Source organism: Montipora capricornis, chromosome 12, assembly GCF_036669925.1.
Source record: "Montipora capricornis isolate CH-2021 chromosome 12, ASM3666992v2, whole genome shotgun sequence".
NCBI lineage: Eukaryota > Metazoa > Cnidaria > Anthozoa > Scleractinia > Acroporidae > Montipora > Montipora capricornis.
The window spans coordinates 28,909,386-28,933,739 of record NC_090894.1 but is presented as its reverse complement, the minus strand read 5'-3'; the positions used below and the strand labels follow the sequence as shown (position 1 = coordinate 28,933,739).

Sequence of the window (24,354 nt, the reverse complement as noted above, 5' to 3'; positions counted from 1 at the left end):
CAAATACCTACCTTTAAACCTTCGTTTCTTGAACTTTCACTCCTTATGATCAATATTCTGCATTCCCGACATAGCTCCCACTTTGCCCTTAAACCTTGCTAGTGATCATGTCCAGCCGCATTTGTCTTGAGGTAAGCAAGATGTCTTGTTTGTTTTCATGCTTATCGCATCTGTAATCCAAAGCCGCTTTGAGACCCGTCAATAATGGGACCGTTGACAGAGGAAGGAGAAACTGGTATATCAGCTACCGCTTTGCAGGTAAAATTTAGTATAATCATGTAGTAAGGTAAACGTCGTTTCTGGAAACGTCTGATCCATGACTTTTGGAAAGACTCAGGACCCTGCGCCTCTTAAATTACGTTGTACAACGTACGTCAGATGAAGTGATTTATGGGTACAACACCAGTCATGCCACTAAGTAGCTCGCAATTATCAACAAACGGAAGCTCAGCTGGAATTTTCAAGGGCTGGTACTTAGTCTGGTTGGAATTAAAGGGAGTAAGTGTAGTTAAATTTGTCTAACTGGGGATGTACATCTGAGTGAACATTCAAGAGAATTCCTGTTTAAGACTTAAATCTGGCTCCAGTTGGCCAGTTGTTGGATGGATAAGTCACTATCCGACAGTTTCACTATGTGCAAAGATTTCAGCATTTGCTCAAGTAATTGTGAACATCCACTCTTCACGGCGCATCTTTGTAAAGCTCTGTACGAAAACATTTGCCAACGTTCCACGTGGAGTCTATCTTTCCCTTTCGATAGCGACTTATCCACTGGATAAAGTTATCTGCCCTTTGGACAACTAGGGCCTGATGGCTTAGCCAAGTCAATTTTGTTAATTCTCAATTCTATAAAATTATCATCTTTTAGGTAGATAACAATTTATATGTTGGTAACAATAACAATGTTAATGATGATGTTAATAATAATAATAATAATAATAATAATAATAATTATAATAATAATACAGAATTCAATTTTATCATTAATTTTCATTTTATTTTTAATTCGTTTTCTCTTATATGCAATTCTTGCTTTTCTTTCTTGAACATGTTGAACTTAACGACGTTCGCGCCCATTGCTACTGCGCATTTTCTCGCGCATGTCACGCACACGTCATGCATCGTAGACCACGAATGTAAACAAGCATGGCCTCGAGCCAGTGTTTGATCCTCCCTCGGGCAAATGGTCGCTTGTGGCATCATGGGATAGCTGTGGACCCAGGTCTTTTCGGAAATGTCAAGCAATGACGTGACAATGTGTTTACACAATCGCTTTGAGAACTTCGCAGCGATTTTACTCTCTTGAATGCTCGGTGACCCCCATTTTTCTTTCCGTAGATCACTTCCTTTCCTGATCTCGTCCATTTTAACAAAAAACAACTGTACGTGAGAAGTTACAAATATTTTGCCTTTTATGCTCTTGTGCTACAAAAGTTTTCTTTCTTAGACTAATACGTATTGTTTTTGCAAGGTCTATTTCACCTCAGAAAAAGACATCAGCTGCAAAAGTTTATTTAGTTATATTAGTTATGTTGAATTGGGTGCGTTTACCTGATCTAAATTTCACTAATGCAGCATTTTTTATTGCTGACAGTTGTAGGCTAAGATCGTCTTAAAATAAAACGCAAGCTTCTAAAAATGCACCTTATCTCGAAAACGAGCACGGTGGCCCTCCATTTTTTTGCCTTTTTGGCAAAAGTAGATCATTACCTTTCTGCCTGGCAAGTTTGAAAAAAATCTGTACGTGGGAACATTTTGGGCGCGAACGTCCTTAATGACATGTGTGACAAATTAATCCCTAGTTTTGGAGCGAAATTTCAGCGTTAATTTATAATTCACATATTAGATTACAATATTGACATGGCAACTTTTCCAGCAGTAATTTGAACGTAATTTGTCACCCATAAAGAGGAGGGAAATTATTTGATTTTGAACAAAACGCAAGTGGAGTAATTCCCTAATTTCAATGGTCAATAATTGTTTACCCATATTAATTCATCGTGGTATTCGTTTTATAAAAGAAATTATGTACCAGTGATCATCATTTGTTATAACAATAATGATGGTTATAACAACAACAACAACAATAATAATAATAATAATAATAACATGTAACATATAAAAGTCGATATAAAGTATCGCGTATGGGGAAGCACGACATTCACTTGAACTTCTCTGAGAGAGATGTGTGTTCGCAAAATACGGTAGGATCATGGTCCCCCCGCCCGTGCTTGAAGAAGACGCAGTAAAGCTGTTGTGGGACTTTTAATATCCACATTGACCAACCAATTGTACACAACAAAACAAATTGTTTTCCTGGATAAGCTTCATATAAAACGTAGCCTGTACATTGGGCCTCAAGAGCAAAGAAAAAGAAAAAGCGCAAAACTAATAAAATCTTCAGCGAGAAATCGGAGGTTTTTAGAAGTGTCGCAGAATGTGCAAAAAAGTATTACCAAAGGTCTCGAGGCCTTGGAGTGTCGTCGCATTAGTTGGCAGGTTCCTCAGGTATTAAAGAAAGTATTGGAAACGTAATGGGAATGGATACTGACCAGATGCCTACAGACACTTCCATCTCATGGTGAAATTTTTTATGAATATTTTAGTGTCATCATCATCATCATCATCATCATCATTAGCACAATAATTTATTACTATTATTATTACTATGACTGCTAAAAACCACTTCGTGCAAAATATTTGCAGTCTCATATAGAGTAGTTCAACTTCATTGTTTCTTGTTCACTTTTTAACGTGCACACACAGTATTTTCGTCAAACCAGCAATGATCAGCAATGGGCACATGCCCGGCCACAAAGTAGCAGAATCACCACAAATTTTACCAGATTGTAAACAGTCTGAGATCCTTGTCCGTATTCTTTGTTTTAAAACCTCCACACAATGCAGGTAAAATGACAGATGTTTTCAAGAAGAAGGGGCAAAGCGTTGAATATTGCATTAGCAGATGGATGGGATAAACAATCGCTGAACGGTAAGGCTTGTCATCTGGACCACGTGTCTTGCAGGTGGTAAATGTTGACAGAGCTGTGGCTTCATAACTTCAGGGTTGATTAAAAACTTTACTGAGAAAAAAAGGTCCTCTCGATTCTTGACTGAAAGCCCCTTTGAACAACATAAGCAAACATCCAATAGGCAAGAAACGACAAAACATTGATTTTTGCCAGTTGTGAGGAATTCGCTAGGGTGCGACGTTTGATTGGCACGGCCCTTGATATTACACTGAACTTATTATTATACGCAATACTTACGAGGGTAAATTTTATGTAAGGCAAATTTTCTTATTTTTTTCGAAAGGAGCGAAGGATACTAAGCGTGAGCGTGCATATATTGTGTGAAAGTTATCTGTTGTTCCATTGGATGCACTACACCAAAAACCAACCACATTACACGAGAGGGTGTTCAAAAAGTAAATGAAATCCTTGAATGAGAAAGGAGCACTGCGTAAATGCTTCCTAAGGCCTTTGAAAACCGTTTAGAATCCTAAATCTAACAACTACCCTAATCATGTGCTACAAAAGTGATTTAGCTCATTTTTTTATTTTTCTTTTAAGGTAAAAAAAACCGAATGTTTTCGACATCTGATTAAGTTTACGATATTAATTAAATCTATTAATTACGTTTTAAGTTTACGATATTAATGTCCGACTGTGTAAAACGAAGCTGTGTGACATGGAGAAGTGCCATACTTGCTTATTCTGTCAAGGCTGTTTAATTAATTAAATACGGTTAGGCTCCTAAAACCAACGATGGCCCTAACCCTGTGCTACAAAACTGACTGAGCTTAAACGTTTGTGAACCATTTAAGGTTCAACTACATGAAGTGAAGCTACGTGACTTGGAGTCACGCCGTGTTGCTTGTTATCATGACTGAGTAATATTCCAATGTTGTTTCATACCCTCTGTCTTTTTATCCCCCGCCTACAAATGCTCAAGTGTCCTTGACATATCTCACCATTTCAGTTATTTTCTTTTGGTTCTTATCATGTCTTGAAACGACTTAGGGGTTTTCCCTACGATTAAGTACTCACGTCCCTTTCCGAACCCCTTTTTGTAGGTAATTTCCCTGGTAAGCACTGAAACCCTTAATTGCCCGCTTAAAAGATCCATGTGGGAAGACTTCAACATTCAGAATTCAATTGTTTTGCACTGCGGACTATGTGCGTGATTTTTAATGAACGACGAAGTATTGTCTGCCACGCCCAAATTAAATGCGATCTGAGATTTTCTTCACTAATCGCTATTGATCTATTAATGAATGAGCAACTGTTTCGTTGCTTGTATTAAACTACCCTTGGTTAATTAACCTTGGCCCTAAGCTTAACCTGTCCTTGCAAAACACTATATGTACGTGGCTTCGAGTAGGTCCAAAGTTTGCTTCCTTCAAATGAACCAATCAGAAGACCGCACTACACATGTATGGCGCAAATGATGGTTTGCCAAGCGATTTTTTACCACAACATAAAACGTCACAGCAAACCAAAAGCGACTCATATGATCCATCGAAGCATTCTACATGCCTACGCCAAACTTCGAGAGACGTAAGTGATATTACGATCAAGTATTGTAGAATTTTCTTTAATTGCCTTTTATTTAACCCTTTAAAAGTCTTACGTTTTAGTAACATATCTTATCACACCGGCTCTTTCCAACTTTTAGTGCTTCGTTTCCAAATGAAATAGCACTTAAGCTTATTTCAGGTAAAAGCTTGGTCTCCTTGTTGTTCTGTTTAGTCACGGAAAGTAAATATGTCAGTGGAAGGTGGTATAAAAAAATCTGTGCCGGTAAACAGACAACGCAAAAAAGATCCACTTATTCCGGCAAAAAGCGTGTAGATTCCGTGATCCATCGGTTTTAACCAATCAGACCCAGAACAACCATTGGGTGTATGTTTTCTCTGATGAAGGAACAGGTTGCATGCACGAAACAACCATATAGTGCGGTATAGAAACAACAGATCTTTGGTTTAAGAAATGTTGTTCATAAAATCAGTGGAGTTTGCGCTGTTTTATTCTTCTGCTTCATTGTTTAAAACATTGATTTCTATGTACTTCGGTTTTGTATCATGCTACAGTACAGAATGTGAGAAAGAGTTTTACAAATTGTTGCACATATTGATTATACTAGAGGAACCGATGAGCTGCCGCTCTTAGCTTAAGAAAACTGTGCACAACGGCCCAGAAAACGTCCTAGGCCCGAAGAGCCATACTTGTTCTAAAAGACCGATCTTTTAACATGTTTGAAAGATTGAAAAGACCAAGAGAATAGCAATGTTTCAAGCTAAAAATTCATTTCATTTTCTTTCAAAAAATGGGATTGTCGCACATGAACAAGAGACGAAACGTTTCGAAGCCTTTTCCGGTTCTTCGAGAAACATACGCAAAAGCCATGCTGATGTTGTTCTTCAAGAGCGATATAGTGGTAGTTTGACTGGGATATGTAGAAAGCTTTTTGTTTGTTTGTTCCTATATATAAAGAAGTAGAACTTCTCTTTTCCAAATTAAATGCTTACAATTTGTGAGGTCAAATCTTGACAGGCAACAGGAAAATCATGATTTACACACAATAAATTTAAACGTTTCATCAACTACAGAATCTCAAGCTTATTTCTCCTTTTCGTGAGCAGAATGAAGAGGTCTCAATAACTACGTTGGTAAGGCCCCTACGTTTTTTTTCGCCTTTATATTGAAAGCCTTACTTTTCACCAGATACCCGGCTAGCTAACCAAGGTCCACACCTAAGTAATTCATAGCTGGACCGACTCAACTGATTAGAGGAGTGGATAGCTACCACAAGAACGCGTAATGCTCCGATTGAAGAGAGTTGCTATGAAGCGATTATACTGGTTAGGTGACGGCTCCCAAAGACTATTTAGGTTCATTGAGGCCTAAAATGAGTTTTGAATAGAGAATCAAAGCTATACCACGGAAATTTCCTTCGCTGTACTTTGACACCAACACGTAGGACGCGAATGCCTTCATATAAGGCGAAGGAGGACAGAGATGACATGCACAAAAAATGCCGCGAATAAATTAATTTTTTTTGTCTTTGTGAAAATTAGTCTGAATAGCCTCGTTTTACAGCCCAAATTCTTTCACTTTTACACGTGTTAACGAGGCTAGTCAGGCTAATTAACCCAAAGACAAAAGAAGAATTTGTTCGCGGCCATCTTCAAGTTTGCGTTCGGCAATACTCAAAGAGTCAAAGAGTTTTCTATCTTTCTTTATTTCTTTCTTTCTCTCTTTCTTTCTTCCGTTCTTCAGTCTTTCTTTCTTCTTCTTGTTCCTCTTCTGCTTATTTTATATGAAACTTCGGTAACTTATAATATATATTACACAATGACTCTACGATAAGGTTTTGTAGACTATACCATCCGCTCTTTTAGAGGTCCACAACTTTCCCAAGGGTATCACAACTACATTAGTATTTACTCTCATGCATGGATCAGTTGTATGCGAATTTAATTGAAATTGGAATTTCGGAATTTCGAGATATTGTTACAAATATCTGAGATGTGTAAGAGAAATTTGACAACATCCGCATGTTCATATAACCATCTCAAAACTGAAATGCGATCAACTGCAAATTCTTCCTTTGAAATCAGCACATTTCGAACTTCATCGCTATTGAAAACAAACGGGAAAAAGTGAATCGAGCCTTAAAGACGTTTTAACGTCTCCGTTCTGGGATCATTCACGAAACTGTCTAAATAGTGTAAGACGGACAAAATTACGAGAGATAACTTCAGTCTCGGCCGGAAGATCCTACTCTATGGAGAGTGTCTTCCGTACTCCCGATGTCCGATATAAACTGAACACAAACAATCAGGATGCAGGAGACAGGTAGCATATTTAATTGCATTCACCTTCGGGATGATCCGAAAAAGGATCACTCATCCAAGATCACTTGGATCGCGGACTTACCTAGGAAGATCGAAAAAGACTCTGCTCGCAGGGTATAGTTCAAATGGAGGGAGAATAATTCCACATTCAAGTGAGCTTAACAGGTGTCAGGAAACCTTTAATTGTGCGGGTAAAATGTGACTATTTCGAAAGTGATCGATACTTCTAAGATAATTGGGAACGACGCATGGGTCACCTTGAAACATGCGTAATCGAAATCATAGCACATAGCCTTCAACTTTTTATGTTTCAGCACTTGAAAAAGAAGGGGTCCGTTTCCCGAGGGTGCCAAAATTCTTCGGGCCGGCGCCTGAAACTGCAATTCGCCTGTATTGAAAAACTGGTCTTTTAAATTTGGTTTTTAAGGTTGAAAAAAATGCAAAATCACTATTTTATGGCTTGAAAACTCGTCGTAGAATACTGAGATATAGGGAGAATAGGCCTTAACCCGTGTCCGAAATAACAGCGTTTCTATAGGAATCTGCGTTAAAATAACTTGAGAAAACTGTGAATGTAGAAAAACGTATTTGACAGTGTATAAATACACTTAAAATTCAAACGCACAATGATTTGATTTGGTTTTTGTCAAACGAGTCGATGAAGGAAATATCAACCACTGTAGAAATATTTGTGACCAGATGTTTCGAGCCTTATTAGCCCTTTCGTCAGAGCGAAGCCATTCGTTTAGCCATGCGCTCTGACGAAGGGCTAACGCTTGAACCGTCAGCTCGCAAACCTTTATCACTCTAAACCAAATTTTCGTGTGTCACTCCACACCGGTGCAGCACCGCAGTTTCTCAGTTTAGAATCGTTACCCCTTCATTCGTCACTCGCGGGCAGTGTGCGAAGCGTAGTGGATATCGCTCGAGGACTGCATCTAGGCGCTCCGGGTTCGAATCACAACTCGTGCGCTCCAAAGTTCACTCAGCTTTGCATCCATATGTGATAGGTAAAGTGAGTACCAGTATCACTGGGGACACGTTATGCACGAAACGGGATTGGAGTAGTAGTTGGAGTAATTTGCTGTAGAATCAGGAGCTCATTAGTAGGAGGAGCCTCCTTATGCACTGTATCCTTGAGTCAACCTTTGAGCGTTTCTCTCTATTTTTAGAAGTAACCCTTGAGCGGGAGACTCATATTGACATGAATTTACACCAATTTGGATACCTTTTTGCTATTTTTGTCTTCGTTTGACAATTACTTGATTCTAATTGGTCATTCGAACCACAGTTCGTGCAGAGCCGGAGAACCAAAAATAGAACAATACGCGAAAAGGTTGACTTATAGGGCCTGTATGGGAGTGGAAAGCTCCTACTCATGCGGGCTCCCGGTAAAGGCTAATGAAAAAGGTCGCTGGAGCCATCGGGTTGCCTTCGACTTCGGGTATCGGGTCCGTATCTTATCTTGCCATTCATCTAAAACTGATTCAAACTTAGTTTTTTACTATCTCAGTCTCAGAAGTTTTTTTTAAGCAGTTACTCAGTTAAGGACTGTTCAATCGATATTCAATGAATACTTCCTCACTATTTGGCCCAAGGACAGGAGTAAATACAGTATTAAAGAGCCGAAAGTACGAAGTTTCAATATACGTGATATCAAATTTCTGCTATACTAAAGTATCGACGCTTTGTGGCTTGTTAATAAGAGTTATGCAAGGCTAGACTGCAACGTGCGTCTAAAGTACGAAGTGCATGACTGGAATTTTGAGCAAAGACGAAATTTTATCAGTGCAGTTTGTAACTTCCTAATATGGTCGTGTTTAGACGTATCACAGTCAACTGCTATTTAAACGAAAATAATGGTCAAACATTTTGAGTCGGCAAAAGAAGCCAAGAAACAAGTTGTGGTGATAACAAAGGCAAGATTGAGCAGAATACAAACTATACTAAACCTCGCCCTGAGAAGGGGACGGTTTCAGTACACAGCAGCTGAGACGTATACAAAGGCCCTCCAGGTAACTAAGTTAACGTCACGGAATGATAAAAGAAAGGACTTGTGTTTTATGTATATGGACCAAACGGCCCATTATTAACAGTTGCTATTACAATTTAACAACAGTTCGACAGCAATTTTATTAGTTTAACAGCTTAATTAATTGCAAAACAAGGTGACCAGAGAAAAAGTTTACATTTCAATCTATTAATTAGTAAATTATTCGTATAACTAGGTAAGTTAGTAAGTCAGTCGTTTATTCAATTTCCTTTTATAATGCTAGGGAGTTCTTGATATAATTTTTATTTCAAGTTCAAGTTGGTTGTACCAGTAACCCACCAACCGACAAAATATTTCATCCGCCCGCGGGTTTTCCATATTTACTGGCATAAAAGTCTGGCTTCAGTTTCGTTAAAATTTTTGTTCCAATGCATGCAAACTTCAAGTGGCTTGGTCCATGCAAGTTAATATTACCCACTTTGAAATCTATCACTTACCATCTTGAGCAGTAATGTGTGTGGATCAGAAGATATCATCAAGTTTCAAGTGCACTTCATCAGGTCACTGAGGAACTCGTTTCTCGAAAGTCCGGAAAACTTTCGGGCCGAATTCAAAAAAACCATATAGGAACCTTTCATACGCTTGTTTTGATAAGATGGTCTTTTAACACGTTTTCAAGATAACAAAAATTAAAATGACATAGAAGTTTCATGGCTTAAAATCTCACCGTTCTTAATTAAGATACAGAGTGAATTATAACAACCGAAACGTTTCGAGACGTTCGAGAAACGGGCATCCGGTAAAAAGTTAAACACGATCCACCGACTATTTCAGAAAGCTGACCTTTCAACAGACTTTAAAAGACCAGAAAGAAAATCTTAACTGCAAAGTTTCACGCTTTGAAAGCGACCAGTGTTTGAAGATACAAAGTGGTTTATCGTTCCCAAAATACGCCCGAAAAGTTTCGGAACTTTCGAAAAACGGGTGTGAACGACAGCCCCATGCCAAAAGGGGTGGTCAGGAAGATAGTAGAGCACAAATGCAATACAAATCAACTGACAAATGAAAATTGTTAGAGTGCTTAATCCAGGGAAGAAATCAAAAGAACCTTTCATCTTCTACTGCAATTAAAGGAGAACATAGGACAAGATTGAGTGGTCGAGACAACTTTTTCGGGTCCGAATTTGTACTAAATGTTAGGTTTAAATTTGCTAAGAATGTGCTGGATGACAAAGAATTTCGAAACTGGGGTTAACTTGATTAATAAGGGTATTTTACTTGTCATTTTCAGACTGCGATGTCTGTCATCGACAATGAAGATGTATTGATATCTTTGAAATTAATACTACCTAAAAAAATTCGATTTAAGGGTGTTCTGATAAGCCATATTCCGGAAAAAAACTCTCCAAGATTTCTTGCTCAGGAAAAACCATTGTATATAAGAGGTATTTTGTACTCACAAGCACGCGTGGTGAGACATTTCGGCGTGCGACCAAGCAGGACTACTTCAAAAATTTGCAAATTAACAAATGATAAGAAATCCGAGGGTTGTTTCCGAACTCACTTGCCTCCGGAAATAATAAACAAATTTGCATGCTGCTTTACCGTATCACGTACGTATCGGGCAGTTGTGATAGTTAAGGCCCCCGTCTTTTTCAGCTGTGTTAGTTTACTTTGTGATATGTCATTCTCTCCAAAATAATAATAGTTCCTGACTGCCTTGTTTTCTTGCCCTGGTATTTAAAAGTGCCTGATGAGTATTCAATTGTTTTCCTTGCGAACACGACCTATTTGTAGCCAAAAAAATGTCACGGACGGTCAGGCTCGATTGATGGCTGTTTGCTCATTGCAATAATTCTCTCTCTGTCATGAATTTTCTTTACGTGGTCATAACACAGTGAGGCCCAACAATGAAATCGTCTTCAGAATCTCTGGTTATGGGGTGTGTCTCGTGATGTAGCGGGTAACTATCGTGACCTGCTTGTCGCATCGAGCAAATTTCACGATATCTTATGACACCCTTCTTGTGACATCGTCGTGATACAGACAATGTCTTGTGCTTTCTGTACCTTATAAATACACCCGAATTCTTCCAGTGTCAAAGGTTTGCTTCGCTTTCATTTCGAAGGGAATACACATAGAAACAACAGAATTTCAATCGTGGAGAGAAGGAAGAGAGTGCGAGGAGATTCTCCAAAGAAAGTTACGCTGGTCACGTCTTCGTTCAAAATATCGGCCGTTGGTCTCCATGAGAAAGCTTCGAAAAACCACAAAGGAACGCAAATAGCAAAAGGCTCGCAAGCTCCAGATGAAGCTTTGTATCAAGGTTAGTTTTCTAAATTTTTCTTCTTTTATTAAACGATAACTAAAGCTATCGTCATGGTGACAAGGGTATAAGTTTACGGTAAAGCACACACACACCCACACACAAAAAATCGATTCAGATTTTCTGTGCGAACTCGATTTTGCTTCAAATGGGTTTGGCCTTTGCTTAATTTTTTAATTTTTTAAGTTTAGAAGAATCTAAAGAGTGGGGTCATATATCTTATTGGGTACCTCAAGAATGGGACAAAAGGCATAATTTTAAATGCTTTAATGCTTTAACTCCTAAGGTTACCGACAAAGTTCACAGCCTTGGACGACCGAAGATTGTTGCATTTGCAGACAACAGTTGATTGAAATTATTGTAGCAAAGTAGAGCATAGTACTGAACTAGAGTAGTGAAGTTTATATCACGCATTCCTTTACTATATTAGCCTATAAAGGGTTACAACCTGTAATTACGTGCTACGCTTTGGTGGATCAACCACTTTTTCCCCATGCTTGAGTTGAGAGTGGAAATAAAAAAAAATAAGAAAAGGGCTACAAATTTTAGCATTTGTATGGGAATCCTGTACAGGGTGGAGGCCCCTTGAATGGAGGTTATGTCAACTTAGAACTCGAAGCAAAATTCGTTGCGTTGAGTGACTTGTAGTTTCCTTCTATCATGATACTCCGACTAATGGCGAGGGAGAGAGAGAAGGTGAACAAACCAAGCAGATGTTTCCCTAATACCAGTTCAAATGATATGGCCACCATAATCCTTTAGGGTGAGGGACATAAATCATTATGACTAAAGAAAAGAGCTTCAAGTGTACGGAACGCCTCATCCATGTTAAACGACACCAATAGTGACATGAAAAAAAGAGGCGCTGTGTTCAGCTGACCTCCTGTGCAATTAATCATCCAGCAGCTGTTTAATCTTTTAGGCTTCAGTCAAGAAAATCCACACTCTCGCGGCTTGATCGAGCACGCGACACAAGCAATGACGCAAAATCCCACGCTGATTTATTATGCAAACGACTAGAGAAGGCTTTGTAGTAGACGGCTGTGTTTGTTAAGTAGGTGGGAAAGTGCTTCATCTTTCAAAAACAATGTGGTTTGGTTGCAGCCGAAAACAGTTTCTTTCCTTGCCAGTTCGCTGTTCAGGACAACGCCGCAGGGCTCCAGCTCCCAGGGAACAAGGGCACATGGCTAATTTGAATTGGAGAACAGGGGAAAAGAGACAAAATATCCTAGGGAACAAAGGAACATAACTCATTTCAGCAATAAAAAAGCTGAGAACGAGTTTGCAAGTAATTTTGGGAACAAGGGAACACAAGCAAACTTTTAAAGGGAATAAGGGAACAAGCCCCCCCCCCCCCCCCCTTCGCCCTGGGGGTACTTCAGTCTTCCTCTAGAACAGTAAACGCCTCGCATATTCTAAGCACCTTTCAGCGCTTGCTCGAGAAATATTCACCGTGAATACTGCCCTCACAAAAGTGTATGGCACTACTCAGTAGTGAACCCACCGCGAAATCCGAATTTTCGTTCAAGCCATTCACTTATTTACCAAATTAGACAGTGAACATCTAGAGGTGAAATGTTAGTTTCATCAGTTGAAAGAAAGCGCAGCCAGCAATGGTACAACTTATTTTACTGCACTTGACGAAGATCCGTATATAAAGTGATGAGAACTAGTTGGCAACCATTACATTTCAACTACACGCCAAGGAGACTTCAATTTGAAACTAGTTCATTAAGGGTGTGTCAGTCAGTCTGCTGTTCAACGAAACTATAGTCTATTCATCCATCCGATAATGCAATACGTTTTGGGGTTCTTTAATTAGAACAATAGAGTGTTTTCACTCACATGATCAGTAACCTTGTTTTTGCATCAAAACAAAAGAAAACGTTTGCATGATAATAGAGGTCAATTCCCGGAGGGTTAGTTGGGTACACCAACATGGCCGCCCTTCTATTGTTTAGGAACAATATGGCCGCCGTGATGTCACCTGAAAACACTCTGTACAAGTTTTTTACTCTTTGGACTGTATTATGCTTCAGTGAACTGGATATCCAATGTTTTAATCCAAATAACCCCCTCCCCTCCCGCCCCCAAAAAACTGCATTTTGGGATTGGTGACGATGGGGAATAAATTGTAACTCTTAGTAAGAGTGATGGACTCTTGCTCTTGGACAAAACCAGTTGGGCGATGTGACACACCACTATAAAAAATGCTCATTCCCTAAAACGTCTTAGTGACAAAAGATTAAATTCTCCCTACTTTTCACCAACCCCTAATCCACTGGGCACAGTATTTTGCACCAAATTATCAACATTGGCATGGGAGACAGGGGAAGGGGTAGGGGACCAATAGACTTTTTTTGTAAGTTCATGTCAAATGTTGTTTAAGCCGGAATTTTTCCCAAGAGTTTTGTCCAAGATTGTAGATACATGATACATTTTAAAACCATTCAGGATTGTCTTTAGCAGTTAACCTAAACGAACTACGCCGCGCAAATTACGCAAAATCGCAAAAAAAATTAAAAACACCCTTTAGTGAGGCCCAAAAATTGTGTGGAAACTTCTTCCGTATCCAATGTAGCGGCATCATCGGAAAGAGCACTGATGCTTAATAAACAGGAAAATATGCTTATGACACAGATTCGAACCTTATGTAAATGAAAGTAAAGGAAATAGGAAATAAGCGGCTGACAAAAATCCTTCCGCCAAAATAAGAGCCCTGAGCCTATGGCCCTTTCTAAGCTGCCGTTTATGAATAATCACTTTACCGTCTGAAATTCTATTTTTGAACAGTGAACGTTGCTGATCATACGACCGTCAAGTTAAGTGAACTACTGTGTTCTACTTTGTTTAAGGCCGCTGTTTGCGCTTCATTTTTAATAAACTACGATGGCTAAAGGCAGTAAGTATTGTTACAGGGTGAATGAGCGCGGCGGCGATATTGATCGAGTTCAATACGGGTATACGACACATGATATGCGGGGAAACTATTGGGAAAACGTGTCGATGGGGAAAATCTTTTACCGCTAGGATTGGAATTTAAATGTAAAGTAAATTAAGAGCGAGTGAACTGATCTAACCTCAGGTCCCAGTTGTTCAAAAGGTGGATAATGATATCCACCGGATAAATCACTATCCAGCGGATAAACACTAGTGGATAGCGCTATCCACCCTTCGAAAAACTGGGGCCAGGTGATTAACCCGCTTAAGACAAGCACATTTTTGTCTCCTGCTCTTGTTTACGTTGTGCGACACTTTGAATAGATAAAATCACAACCTATTTGTCTCACCTATCAACAGCCATAAAGTGTATGACTACATCCCCTTTCACAGATCAGTACTTGTAGCCTCGACTTGTATCAAATGAACTTTTGTCAAGAATCATCGTCCTTGTGGGTCCCATCCTGCAGAGTAAATCCTGTAATCCCGTAATAATAAATCCCGCAATCCCGTTCTCTTTGAAATTTCAACCTCTCAAGGAACATTTTTAGATTTATAACTTCATTAAAGTCAACAAAAGAATAGTAATGTTAGGATTAGGTCTGCGTCGTCCCTACGGGGACATGACCCGCGAAAAGGGATGAGTATCCAAAAAAACAATGACATCATACACACGAGGGAAAATTCCCGTATTCACGTGGGGTCAAAATTTCATTTCCAGCTCTGAAGAGATTTCATTACAAGTGGCGCTGGAGCGAGCATGCCACGAGCTTTTGCTGCTCACTTCGTTGTTGTGGGATGTTTCTTCCTGATAACGGTACGTACAATAATAATTTTACTGTTGAGTTTTTAGTTGAAACCCACGGCGATTTGTTTGTGATGTATTCGGTATGTTTTGTGCTGTTATTTCAAAGCTTCAATAACTTGATCGATCGACCTAGCTGGCGACCGTGGGAGTATGTTAAGTATTATCTCGTTCCTTTCGATTTTGCGCATTTCTAGGTAAACCTTGGCGCTAAATTTCGCTCAGGAAACTACTTGCAATAACGGATGAAAGTTTTAAAGCACAGAAACTTCACAACGGAAGTTTATTCGTTGTTTATTTCGTCGCACCTACTGCTCGCTTCCACATCGGACTCGCGAAATGAGCACGACGTTGTCAATATCGGAATACCTTGTAATGTGTTCTCATCCATATCAACATTTTCCTTCTCTTTGGTTTTCTTGATCGCTGCATTTCTGTTCGGATGTTACATGGTTCCAAATAAACTATATGCTCAGCGCATAGCGATCCGTAATTTAATAGCACCGAGTCTAATATATCGGCCACCGTGCTGGGCTGCAAATGGACGACAAACGAAATTGCGCTTTCCAGAGAATAAGCAGAAGAGAATTGCATTTTCACGGGCACCTAGGTATATGAATGCATTCTTCATTGTATAGAATATAATCGTTATTTGTAAAGAGGAGGGCTTGTTTTGATTTCTCGATTTGCATTGATTAACCATCATCACTTCTCAGTCACAGAATAAGTGATAATTTACACATTCGAGAACTCAGCTGGGTTTAATATCAGACATGTTTGCAAATACAAACTATGAAACGATCGACCTTTTCCGCAAAGCTTCGGCAAATCTGTTACTCGAAGCAGACATTGGACAGTCATTGAATTGCCCGGAGGACAAATCTATTTGACAAATCCTTTCGATAAACTTTGGTTTCGATTTGTGGGGCGATAACGGCACGATGAGGGTAATTTAGTTGAAGAACGCAAAGTCGAGACGTAGAGCGTTAGAATTAGTTTCCTCATCTCACTCATCCTCTGTCATTTTGCATGAGAGTAAATATATATTATGCTGAACAAAGTGGCGTGTAAACAGATGCATATTCAAGATCGCTACACAGCAGCAACGTATCCTAGGATGAGTTTAAACTTGCTTTTGAACAACAATAAGTTAATAATAGCAATCAACAATTAATGTTTAAATTCTTTTCATTGCTTCTGTTTTAATGTCGCAGTTGAGTGGGAATTTTACAAAGCAGCGCGCAAAGCGTAAATTGTTTACTTGTTTCAAGAGCTCGGAAATCGGCTCCAAGCTGTGCAGCTCGTGTGATAGCGTGCCGGCCGTAAGACAAAAGATTACGTTAACGCTACAGTACAAAACAATACGGAGGCGTACAATCTGTGGCAGAAAAAATGAGATCTAGAAGGTCGAATGTTTATTGTGAACGCAGAAAGGGATAATGCATAGCTGAGATATCACTCCTACCCGAACGCAAGTGCAAAGTGCTGCGTTAAAGAATATATTTGTTTACATCGCTTCGTTGCTTAACATCGAATTTTCAGTGGATCGCAAGTTGTTTTAGTAAGTAAAACTCTAAAGGGAATCCAAGTTCCAGATGAAATGAGCACTTTTCGGTTAATTAAGATAGCGTTTTGTTCTGATAACCAATCGATTCTTTATTATTGTTTTGACCTATCAACAAATAATCCCTTTGTAATTTATTTTTCTTCACTTAAAAGCGAGATTCAACGACCATATCTTTTTTAATCATTCGTTCAACTTTAAGTTCATTCTAACTGAAGTGGTGGCAAAGAAATACACATTTCAAGCTCGATTTTGTTTGCGACGTTTTATAACAATTTTGTTGTCCTTTTGCGGCTCTCTTGTAGGTTCTAGCTGTGGCAAATTTAAAGAGCCATACGATTCCCTGGTCTTCTTTTGAATATTCTGAGCAGTTATAACCTTTTTTTTTTAAGCAAAAGTGGTGAAATATTTAATTGCGTGTTTGCAGTGTCGAATTTCATAACCGGAAATGCTCGGTTCTTTGTATGAAGCGCAGCTGGACCCTTTTTCACAGAAAAATGAATCGCGTAAAGCACGTAAAACCAAGTGTTCTGTCGTTTTGTATCGGTGACATCGATCAAACTTCGGACACCATTTTTTTTTGGGAAGAAGTGAAGAATGCTCGAATATTTGTCTGGCGGGAAAACAATTATAACGTACGAGTAAACACGGGAAAGGACGGATTACATATTTGTGTAAAAGCTCAGCTGAAGATACGTGCTTATAATTTGACATCTGTCGTATGATTGGCGGATTAAAATCTGACTTAGGTTCTGGTTTCAAGTGGTCGGTATATATAGAAACAATTTTTTTTTCTTAGAGGTGAATTCAATTTGATCTTTTCCTGAATGGTCAGAAATAGTCAAAGATAACAACTATTTTGAAGGTCAGAAAATAGCTACGGTAGCCCAGGGTGGGTTAGGGGGAACAGCTAAGCGGATATGGTCCTTTTTACAGTATTCACTTATGAAGATACCCTGCTTATAATTTGACATCTGTGATATGATTGGCAGATTGAAATCTGACTTAGCTTCTGGTTTCAAGGGGTTGGTATATATAGAAACAGCATTTTGTTTCTCCTGGAGAAGAATTTAATTTGATGTTTTTCTGAACTTGGTTTGCTATGGTCAAAAAGTAATAGTTAGAGATAACAACTATTTTGAAGGTCAGGGAATGGTGGGTTAATTTTGTAAGGGCTAGAGGCAGTTTGAGATTGTTTGTGGGGGAGGGAAGTGGACAGCCAAGGGGGTCCCTCTTTTTAATGTATTTTGGTGAAGTTCCTAAGTAACTGCAGAATACCTGCCCTTTATTTTGTTCTTGTGCCAGCAACCTTTGAAGAATGAGGTATACAACAATACATGCCATTCATATTGAAATAAGTGGATGTGTATTTTGCAGTTTGCAGTGTATCAGGTGACATTTCAACTAGGGTAAATTTTTGTTGGGGTGGAAGGGGCTGGGGATGTGCACACACCAGAGTTTTCATCATCTTTCTCGATTCTCTGGATCTGTCACATGGGTTATGGGGAATCTAAAGAGTGCCTGAAAGTTAATTAAAGGCCGGGGAATTTTTCGTTTGGCACAAAAAGCTGCAATAACGTCCCTTTTCAACGATCACTTCAAACATCTCCTGCCAGGAAGTAGATTTCTGATGTTGTATTTATCACTAGCTTTGTTGTTGGCCAAAGTTGTGTCTTGGATAGTTAGGAAAAAATAGTTTTTTAACAGCAAGACGTCAAGAGATGCAAAAGATTGCTTGAGTAGTGACTAATGATTCTATTGTGATGATTCTAGTAAAAATGGCATTGAAGATAGATAGCTGTGGGAAGACTTGCTTGACTGTTTTAGATTTAAACCTTTTAGAATCTATCTGATATTCTCTATTCAATTGTAAAGATAACTACGAAGAAGGCTTCTTCTAAGGGAAAAAGCGCTGATTTTCAGAGTACAAGTTAGCCTGGTCAGCTAGCCCCTATGGCAACCAAATTTGGTCACACTGAGAATTTTTTCTGCACGGCTGATTTGCATAAAATAATTATAAGCTTAAAAGAACAGGTCACAGAAAACAGACTTTTTATGGTATGAGTTGCTCAGTTTTAGCATGCTGTGAATTCATTTACATATTTTGAAAGCCTTAATTCCCTCCCACTTGACAAATAACAAACAGGGGAAATATTGATCATTTGCTTTCATTTTCTGCTGGTGACATGTTAACCTCATACAATACACAAGATTAATCTGGTTCGAAATACTTTCCACCTTGTCATAAGCCTGCAACACAAAAGCCTTTGTTAAAATTGGTTAAAGAACTTGGTTTCCCTCTCGCTAGAACTAATTTTACAGCCTTCTACATGTAAAACATTTTTGTACAGCCTTTTTCTAAGAATAACAAAGTGCTTTGAAATTTAATGCAAAGGACCCTTAGTAAATCATTTAGCCATGCGTTTTAATTGTGGCACGCAATCTCAACCGGGCGGATTTCCTGTATTTGCCAGTTGACTGCAAATATATATAATCGAAGTGCACATCTAAAACTAAAATAAAGTATATTGCAGACAGAAAAATGTTCCTCTGTAGGCGATCATTCTAATGTCAATGAGCTCGCTTAATCACAAAACTGAACTAACCTGCCCCTCATTCCTAAAAGGATTATTAGGGAATGAGGTTTCTTAGTCTGTCCGCAGATTTTCGCCCCCTAAGAAAAGATCGCAGATTAAAACTGAACTAGGGTAATTGGCATGCACCAACTAACAAAGCAAGCTTCGTCGACCATTTTCGCTTCAACAATGGAATTTACGGCATGATAGGGAACTAGTATGGCTCAATAGTTATTAGTAAACTTTTTTTTTGCTTACATCGTCTATGCAAAATGAAATTGCACTACCTTAGAAATGTTGTCTCGGCGAAAGCAGCAGTTTGTAAGCTTGTTTGGGACCTCCAAATGTCCAAAACATGTATTAGGGATAGCTATTCCATTAAAAGTGTTTTTTATATCTTCCGGTTTAATTCAAACCAATAAATTATCTGTATACAGTTTAATTTTCCGCTCAATTCTTACTCGAAAACCTCAAAACATCTACGACAGCCACGTTGAGGTGGATTACGGCGTGCTTTTGCCACAGTCGGCACATGAACCTGCAGTTTGGCCGATGGGAGTTGGTAGAAATGATGAATCAGGCTACGCTCAAAAAATTCCCTTCGTTTTCTTTTTTGTCATCGTTGGTCAGGGGAGATGAATTATTGCCGATGTCTATTGCCTAAGAAAAAAGGTACTAAATTTAAATCCTTATTTCAGCGACAAAACATTTGGTTAGGCAGTGCTAGAAAGTTTGGCTCTTGGGAAGATCGGTTTGCTCTCAAAGGAGGCCCTAAAAAAGACTGCTCTCCTTCCAGCTTTGCAATTCTCTCACCTCGTAATTGTGGAGGAATTATTTCGCGACAGTTAAGAGCGCTACACGTCATCGTTTGCTTTCTCTTAATTGACATGTTTATTTTGAAAGAGTCCTTGAAGTGGGAATTTCCTGTGATAAAAAAGCTGTGATTTAGTCATTTCCTCATCGCCTAGATTTTTATCTCGTAAAATTTAGACCAATAATCAACTGAATTTCCAACTTCTTACCTAAGATGTTGGGAGTGTTAAGGCACATACAGGGTGGCATTTAACATTTCGTGAAAGAGATGAATTTGGCGAGGAGCAAAGATTTGAGTGAATAAAGGGGACAAAGCCGTGGCGTGGTTAATTTGTCAGTCGCGGGATTTGTAACCGGTGCTTCGAGTAACGATCCTGTGCGTTCATATGTCTTCTTTTCAAAATTCTTGAGTTTGGTCCAATCGAGCAAAATTTTTGGCGTGAGCACCTGGCAACGTTTCTGCTTATTTTCTCAGCTATTTTTCTTTAGTTTTATATTGTTTTAGCTCTTCAATCATATTTGGTTTGTGTCTCGTATGCGTTTCACAGGTTGTTGCATTGTGCGTGAGCCAAATTCTATGTCGAAAGTGCTCTATTTTTGATACGGGTTTAAGACTCAGCAGAAGAAACGGGAGAAATAACGCATGTGTTCGGAGGTGAGAGTGATATCGAAGCGTCTTTTGTGTCCGCCATTCTCGTCTGTTCCCGATCATTTTGGTCTCTGACTTTTTCCGAACGTGTAGAAGTATTTGTTATGCAAATTCGTCTTCCATCGTGTTTAGTTAAAGTAAAGTCAGATTACCATGGCAAAGGTGAAACAATTACATGTATTGCCTGCCTCTTAACCACAGCCAAATAAAAACATTATTGCATAAGTAAACATTTGATCGTGTGGACCAGGGCTAAGAGTTTTTCATTACAACACATCGGCGCGGCGTGCTTGTTTTGACAAAGCACAGCGTTTTTCAGTACAAAGATTTGCGGGAAAAAAATTAACTCTGAATTTACACAACCCTGCGAAGCAGTTTTCAATATTTTTACGTTGAAAGAACTTTGCGATTTCTTCGCTAAATGTTGCTATTCCAATTGTAAGCAAAACGTGACATGTTCCTTCCTGCATATGATCATAATGGAAACTCCAAAACTAACCAGTTCATTCAAAAATTGCCAAACTCTTAATGATTTTCATCATTTAACGATAGTTTTCCTGACGCCTACATGGATTAGGATAATTTTGTGAGGACAGTTTAATGTGGCAGTTAAAGACGGATAGCCTCTCTTCGCCATGGAGTTCATGGAGTTCATGGAGTAACACAACGGAACTCTAGTTAAGTTTTCACCAATGTAAAATTTATTGCACTTGCGATTTAACTTCTTTTTGTGGTCTCGGGTCAAGGCAATTTACTAGAAACTTGGATCTTGTAGGAGCGTTTGAGCTGAAGGAGCTTGCATTATTTTGTCAACAACATAACTGATAACCCCTTTGCATTTTTATGTCCATCGCCAAACCCCTCGTTTGCATAGGTGTGCTTTAAAAACTACTTGATAGTTGTTGAAAGAAGAAATTGATAAAAAAATGTCGCCTGCTTTTCACTGTAAATAGTACGCTTTTTCGGTCCGTAATAAATTTTTGGCCTGTCACAACTGGATTAGGAAAAAGCTGTGTTGGACTTGAACGGCGAAAAAGTTGATAGGAAAAAAGTGATTTTTACAAACCCCATGAAAAACTGGTCGCCTCGTCAAAGACTTGCCTGAACGTGCCAGCTAATTAGTTCGATGAATTGTATTAAAGTCTTAGCAAACTCCAGGAACACAGATGTACGTCTGAAAAAGACAATGATTGACAGAGAGTTTGCGTGAACTCAACAAGCGCAGAAAAATTGCGGATTTAGTTTCTGGAAGCTGTAACCGTATGTTAACAGTACTGTGTTCGAGGCAAAACGAACAAAAATGTATCTTCGAAGATGGGGGTTTCTTTACTTAACGGTTACGTTTTTGTGGAGTCGTGTATCGCAGCTTGGTGTTACTGAAGCCAAAGAAAAGGTTTGCGTTTTTAGCCTATTATTTTTGGCTTTAAGAAGTGAAAATTACTTGTTTGAGGAAAATTCGCGAACCGTTTGTTTATACGACCTGCGAATAGTTGTAGTTTCGTTACGTTTTGTTGTGGTATTATAAAAAACGTTTCAGAAATTAATTCTCTCATTTGGAATTCATAGAGAGCGCATCATACACAAGCTATGCAATGCAAAAATTTCTCGTGTTAAGATCTTCGCGAAAAATCGGAGGCTTTTCGCTGCGCGCGGGTGAACCACGTTGAGAGATTTCGACATCAACCGGAAACTTGCCGGAAAAGGCCTCCAGGTTAAACTAAACCACATTGCGTTGAAAAGCTATAGTCGATGTATATCATAAAGCAGAAGTTCGCTTTTTTGCAACGTTTCACCTTGTTACAATTGCGTGCCAAGAAAATTGAGTCGATACAAACTTGGACATTTGAGTTTTTGACGTGTTTTATCAAGTCTAACCTCAGGCAAATGATTACGTCGAGACATTCCTTTGTGTTTTATCAGACGAGAAAAAGTTTGTTCAAAGGCTTTATGCCTGACCCTTTTAAGGGTGCGATCTCGTCGTCGCCAGTGCAAGAAGAATTTCAAATTACATTTGCGCTTTGTTGCTTTGTTTGACATGTGATAACTTCGCAGCCCTGCTGCCAAGATTACACGCGAAAACAGCGTGATGGGTTTATGTATTGAAGAAATCATGTAACCTAATGAAGTCATTTCCGACTTGCCCAGTTGGTAGCACGTGGGAAACATATGAACATAATAAAACTAGAGCATTTTTCTGACCTGGTTTTGCAGCTAAAAGTCCTAAAACGTAAACCGTTTTTGGCAAATTTGCTTCGTTATCAACAATGCAAGCGTTCGAGATATTTACATCCATCTTGATTATCTTATAGTTGGAACATATGTGAAGTGGTTTCAGAGCATTCAACACATCAACCTGTAAAGCCGATATCTGATAAATACCATTTGTTACGTAACAAATTAGCCGTAGGAAGGGTTAAAGTTTGTATAGGATGCCAGAAGAAGAAAACGTGCTCTTGCAGGAATGTATTAATAGGCGAGTCTGAAAGCCTCTTTGCCGTAAGGCCGCTGAGATAGACAGCGTCAGCTGACGATCCGAAAGGAACAAAGGCAAAAAAAGGAAAATACGTGACGTTGCTAATTACAATCGCCGAAAAAATGAGCCAATCGTGATACAAATAAAAAAGCGCGGGAAAAAAGCAAATTGACGAGATCGTTGTTCATTCACCTCTGCTCGGCTGAGAACGTGGCGCGAGATTTTTATGCAGTGTCATCAGACGTAGCATAGCTGAAACCAACCTTCAGTCATTTGCCAAGGCGAACTAGGCTTTGATGCTTGAAGTTGTTTGAAAGCTAAGTTTTTAGTTTCTCTGGCTTGACCACTCGTTGCCGAAGTGATAAGCTTTTATAGTAGTATGTTCAAGTTCTCCACGATTATGGTGCACAACTTATCATCACAAAACTTTCGCTCTTACACTCACCTAAAAGAAGGGTTGAATTGAAATAACAAATCGCCTGTTGCTTTTGACTAGCCCTCACACAGCAACATAACGAGATTCATATTTCTTTGTCTCGACATCATAAAGTGTCTTCTTAACTGTCACAAAAGATCACGTCCAACAGAAGTATACGCATTGCCATTTCGCAAGAGGGGACGTTTTGTGATGTCTACACAACGTAACTTGGATCTCATTTTATTGCGTTAGACTGACCTCGACAGTTCAAAGTGTACAAATAATTACACTCCTGGGCCCGTTTCTCGAAAATCCCGAAGACCTTTTAGGCCCGAAAAGTCATTTATGAAACTGCCAACCGCTTGTTTTGGAAAGCCGATCTTTTAACATGCTTTTAAGGTAACGAAAAGAAAATGGACTGTGAAGTTTGAAGACTTAAATCCTCTCCGTTCTTGAAATCCAAACGGATTTGTGACACCCGAAAACGGCCCGTAAAGTTTCGGGACTTTCGAGAAACGGGCCCCAGGCCTCGGTTGTTCAAAAGGTTGATAACGCTATCCACCGGATAAATCACTATCCATTGGAAAGCACAATTTGTTTTGCTGTGACTTATCCAGTGATAGTGATAGTGCTTTCCATCGTTTGAACAGCTGGGCCCTAGGGACCGTTTCTCGAAAGTCCCGAAAACTTTACGGGGCCGAAAAGCCATTTGTGAACCTGCCAACCTCTTGTTCGGGAACGCCGGTCTTTTAACGTGTTTTCAAGGTAACAAAGAGCAAACTGTAAAGTTTGACGACTCAAATCCTCTCCGTTCTTGAGATACAGAGGGAATTGTAACACCCGAAAATGGCCCGTAAAGTTTCGAAACTTTCGTGAAACGGGTCCCAGGCCTCAGTTGTTCAAAGGCAAGATAACTTTATCCAGTGGATAATTCACTG

At 39.2% G+C, this 24,354-nt stretch overlaps 1 protein-coding gene and 1 long non-coding RNA gene across 5 annotated transcripts in view; one reads left to right on the top strand and one right to left on the bottom strand.

Moving 5' to 3' along the window:
- The first annotated feature begins 129 nt into the window (after positions 1 to 129).
- The window catches only part of LOC138025223 (tumor necrosis factor receptor superfamily member 16-like), a 35,131-nt gene continuing 10,906 nt past the window's right edge, over positions 130 to 24,354 (top strand). Inside the window, exons 1-4 of one of the 4 annotated variants that reach the window (XM_068872432.1) lie at positions 130 to 258; positions 2,908 to 2,992; positions 10,981 to 11,178; positions 14,840 to 14,935. In XM_068872432.1, the coding sequence (XP_068728533.1) occupies positions 14,879 to 14,935 (57 nt within the window). In that variant the 5' untranslated portion in view covers positions 130 to 258; positions 2,908 to 2,992; positions 10,981 to 11,178; positions 14,840 to 14,878. Of the gene's footprint in view, positions 259 to 2,907; positions 2,993 to 4,486; positions 4,560 to 8,686; positions 8,875 to 10,980; positions 11,179 to 14,839; positions 14,936 to 24,354 lie in introns of those variants that run through there. The other 3 variants (XM_068872431.1, XM_068872430.1, XM_068872433.1) reach the window with 3 other exon arrangements.
- Positions 18,579 to 22,883, bottom strand: LOC138025203 (uncharacterized). Its single transcript, XR_011127150.1, has 3 exons — positions 22,725 to 22,883; positions 19,094 to 19,161; positions 18,579 to 18,737 (listed from the first exon to the last, which is right to left on the bottom strand). It is a non-coding gene; the product is annotated as an uncharacterized lncRNA (long non-coding RNA).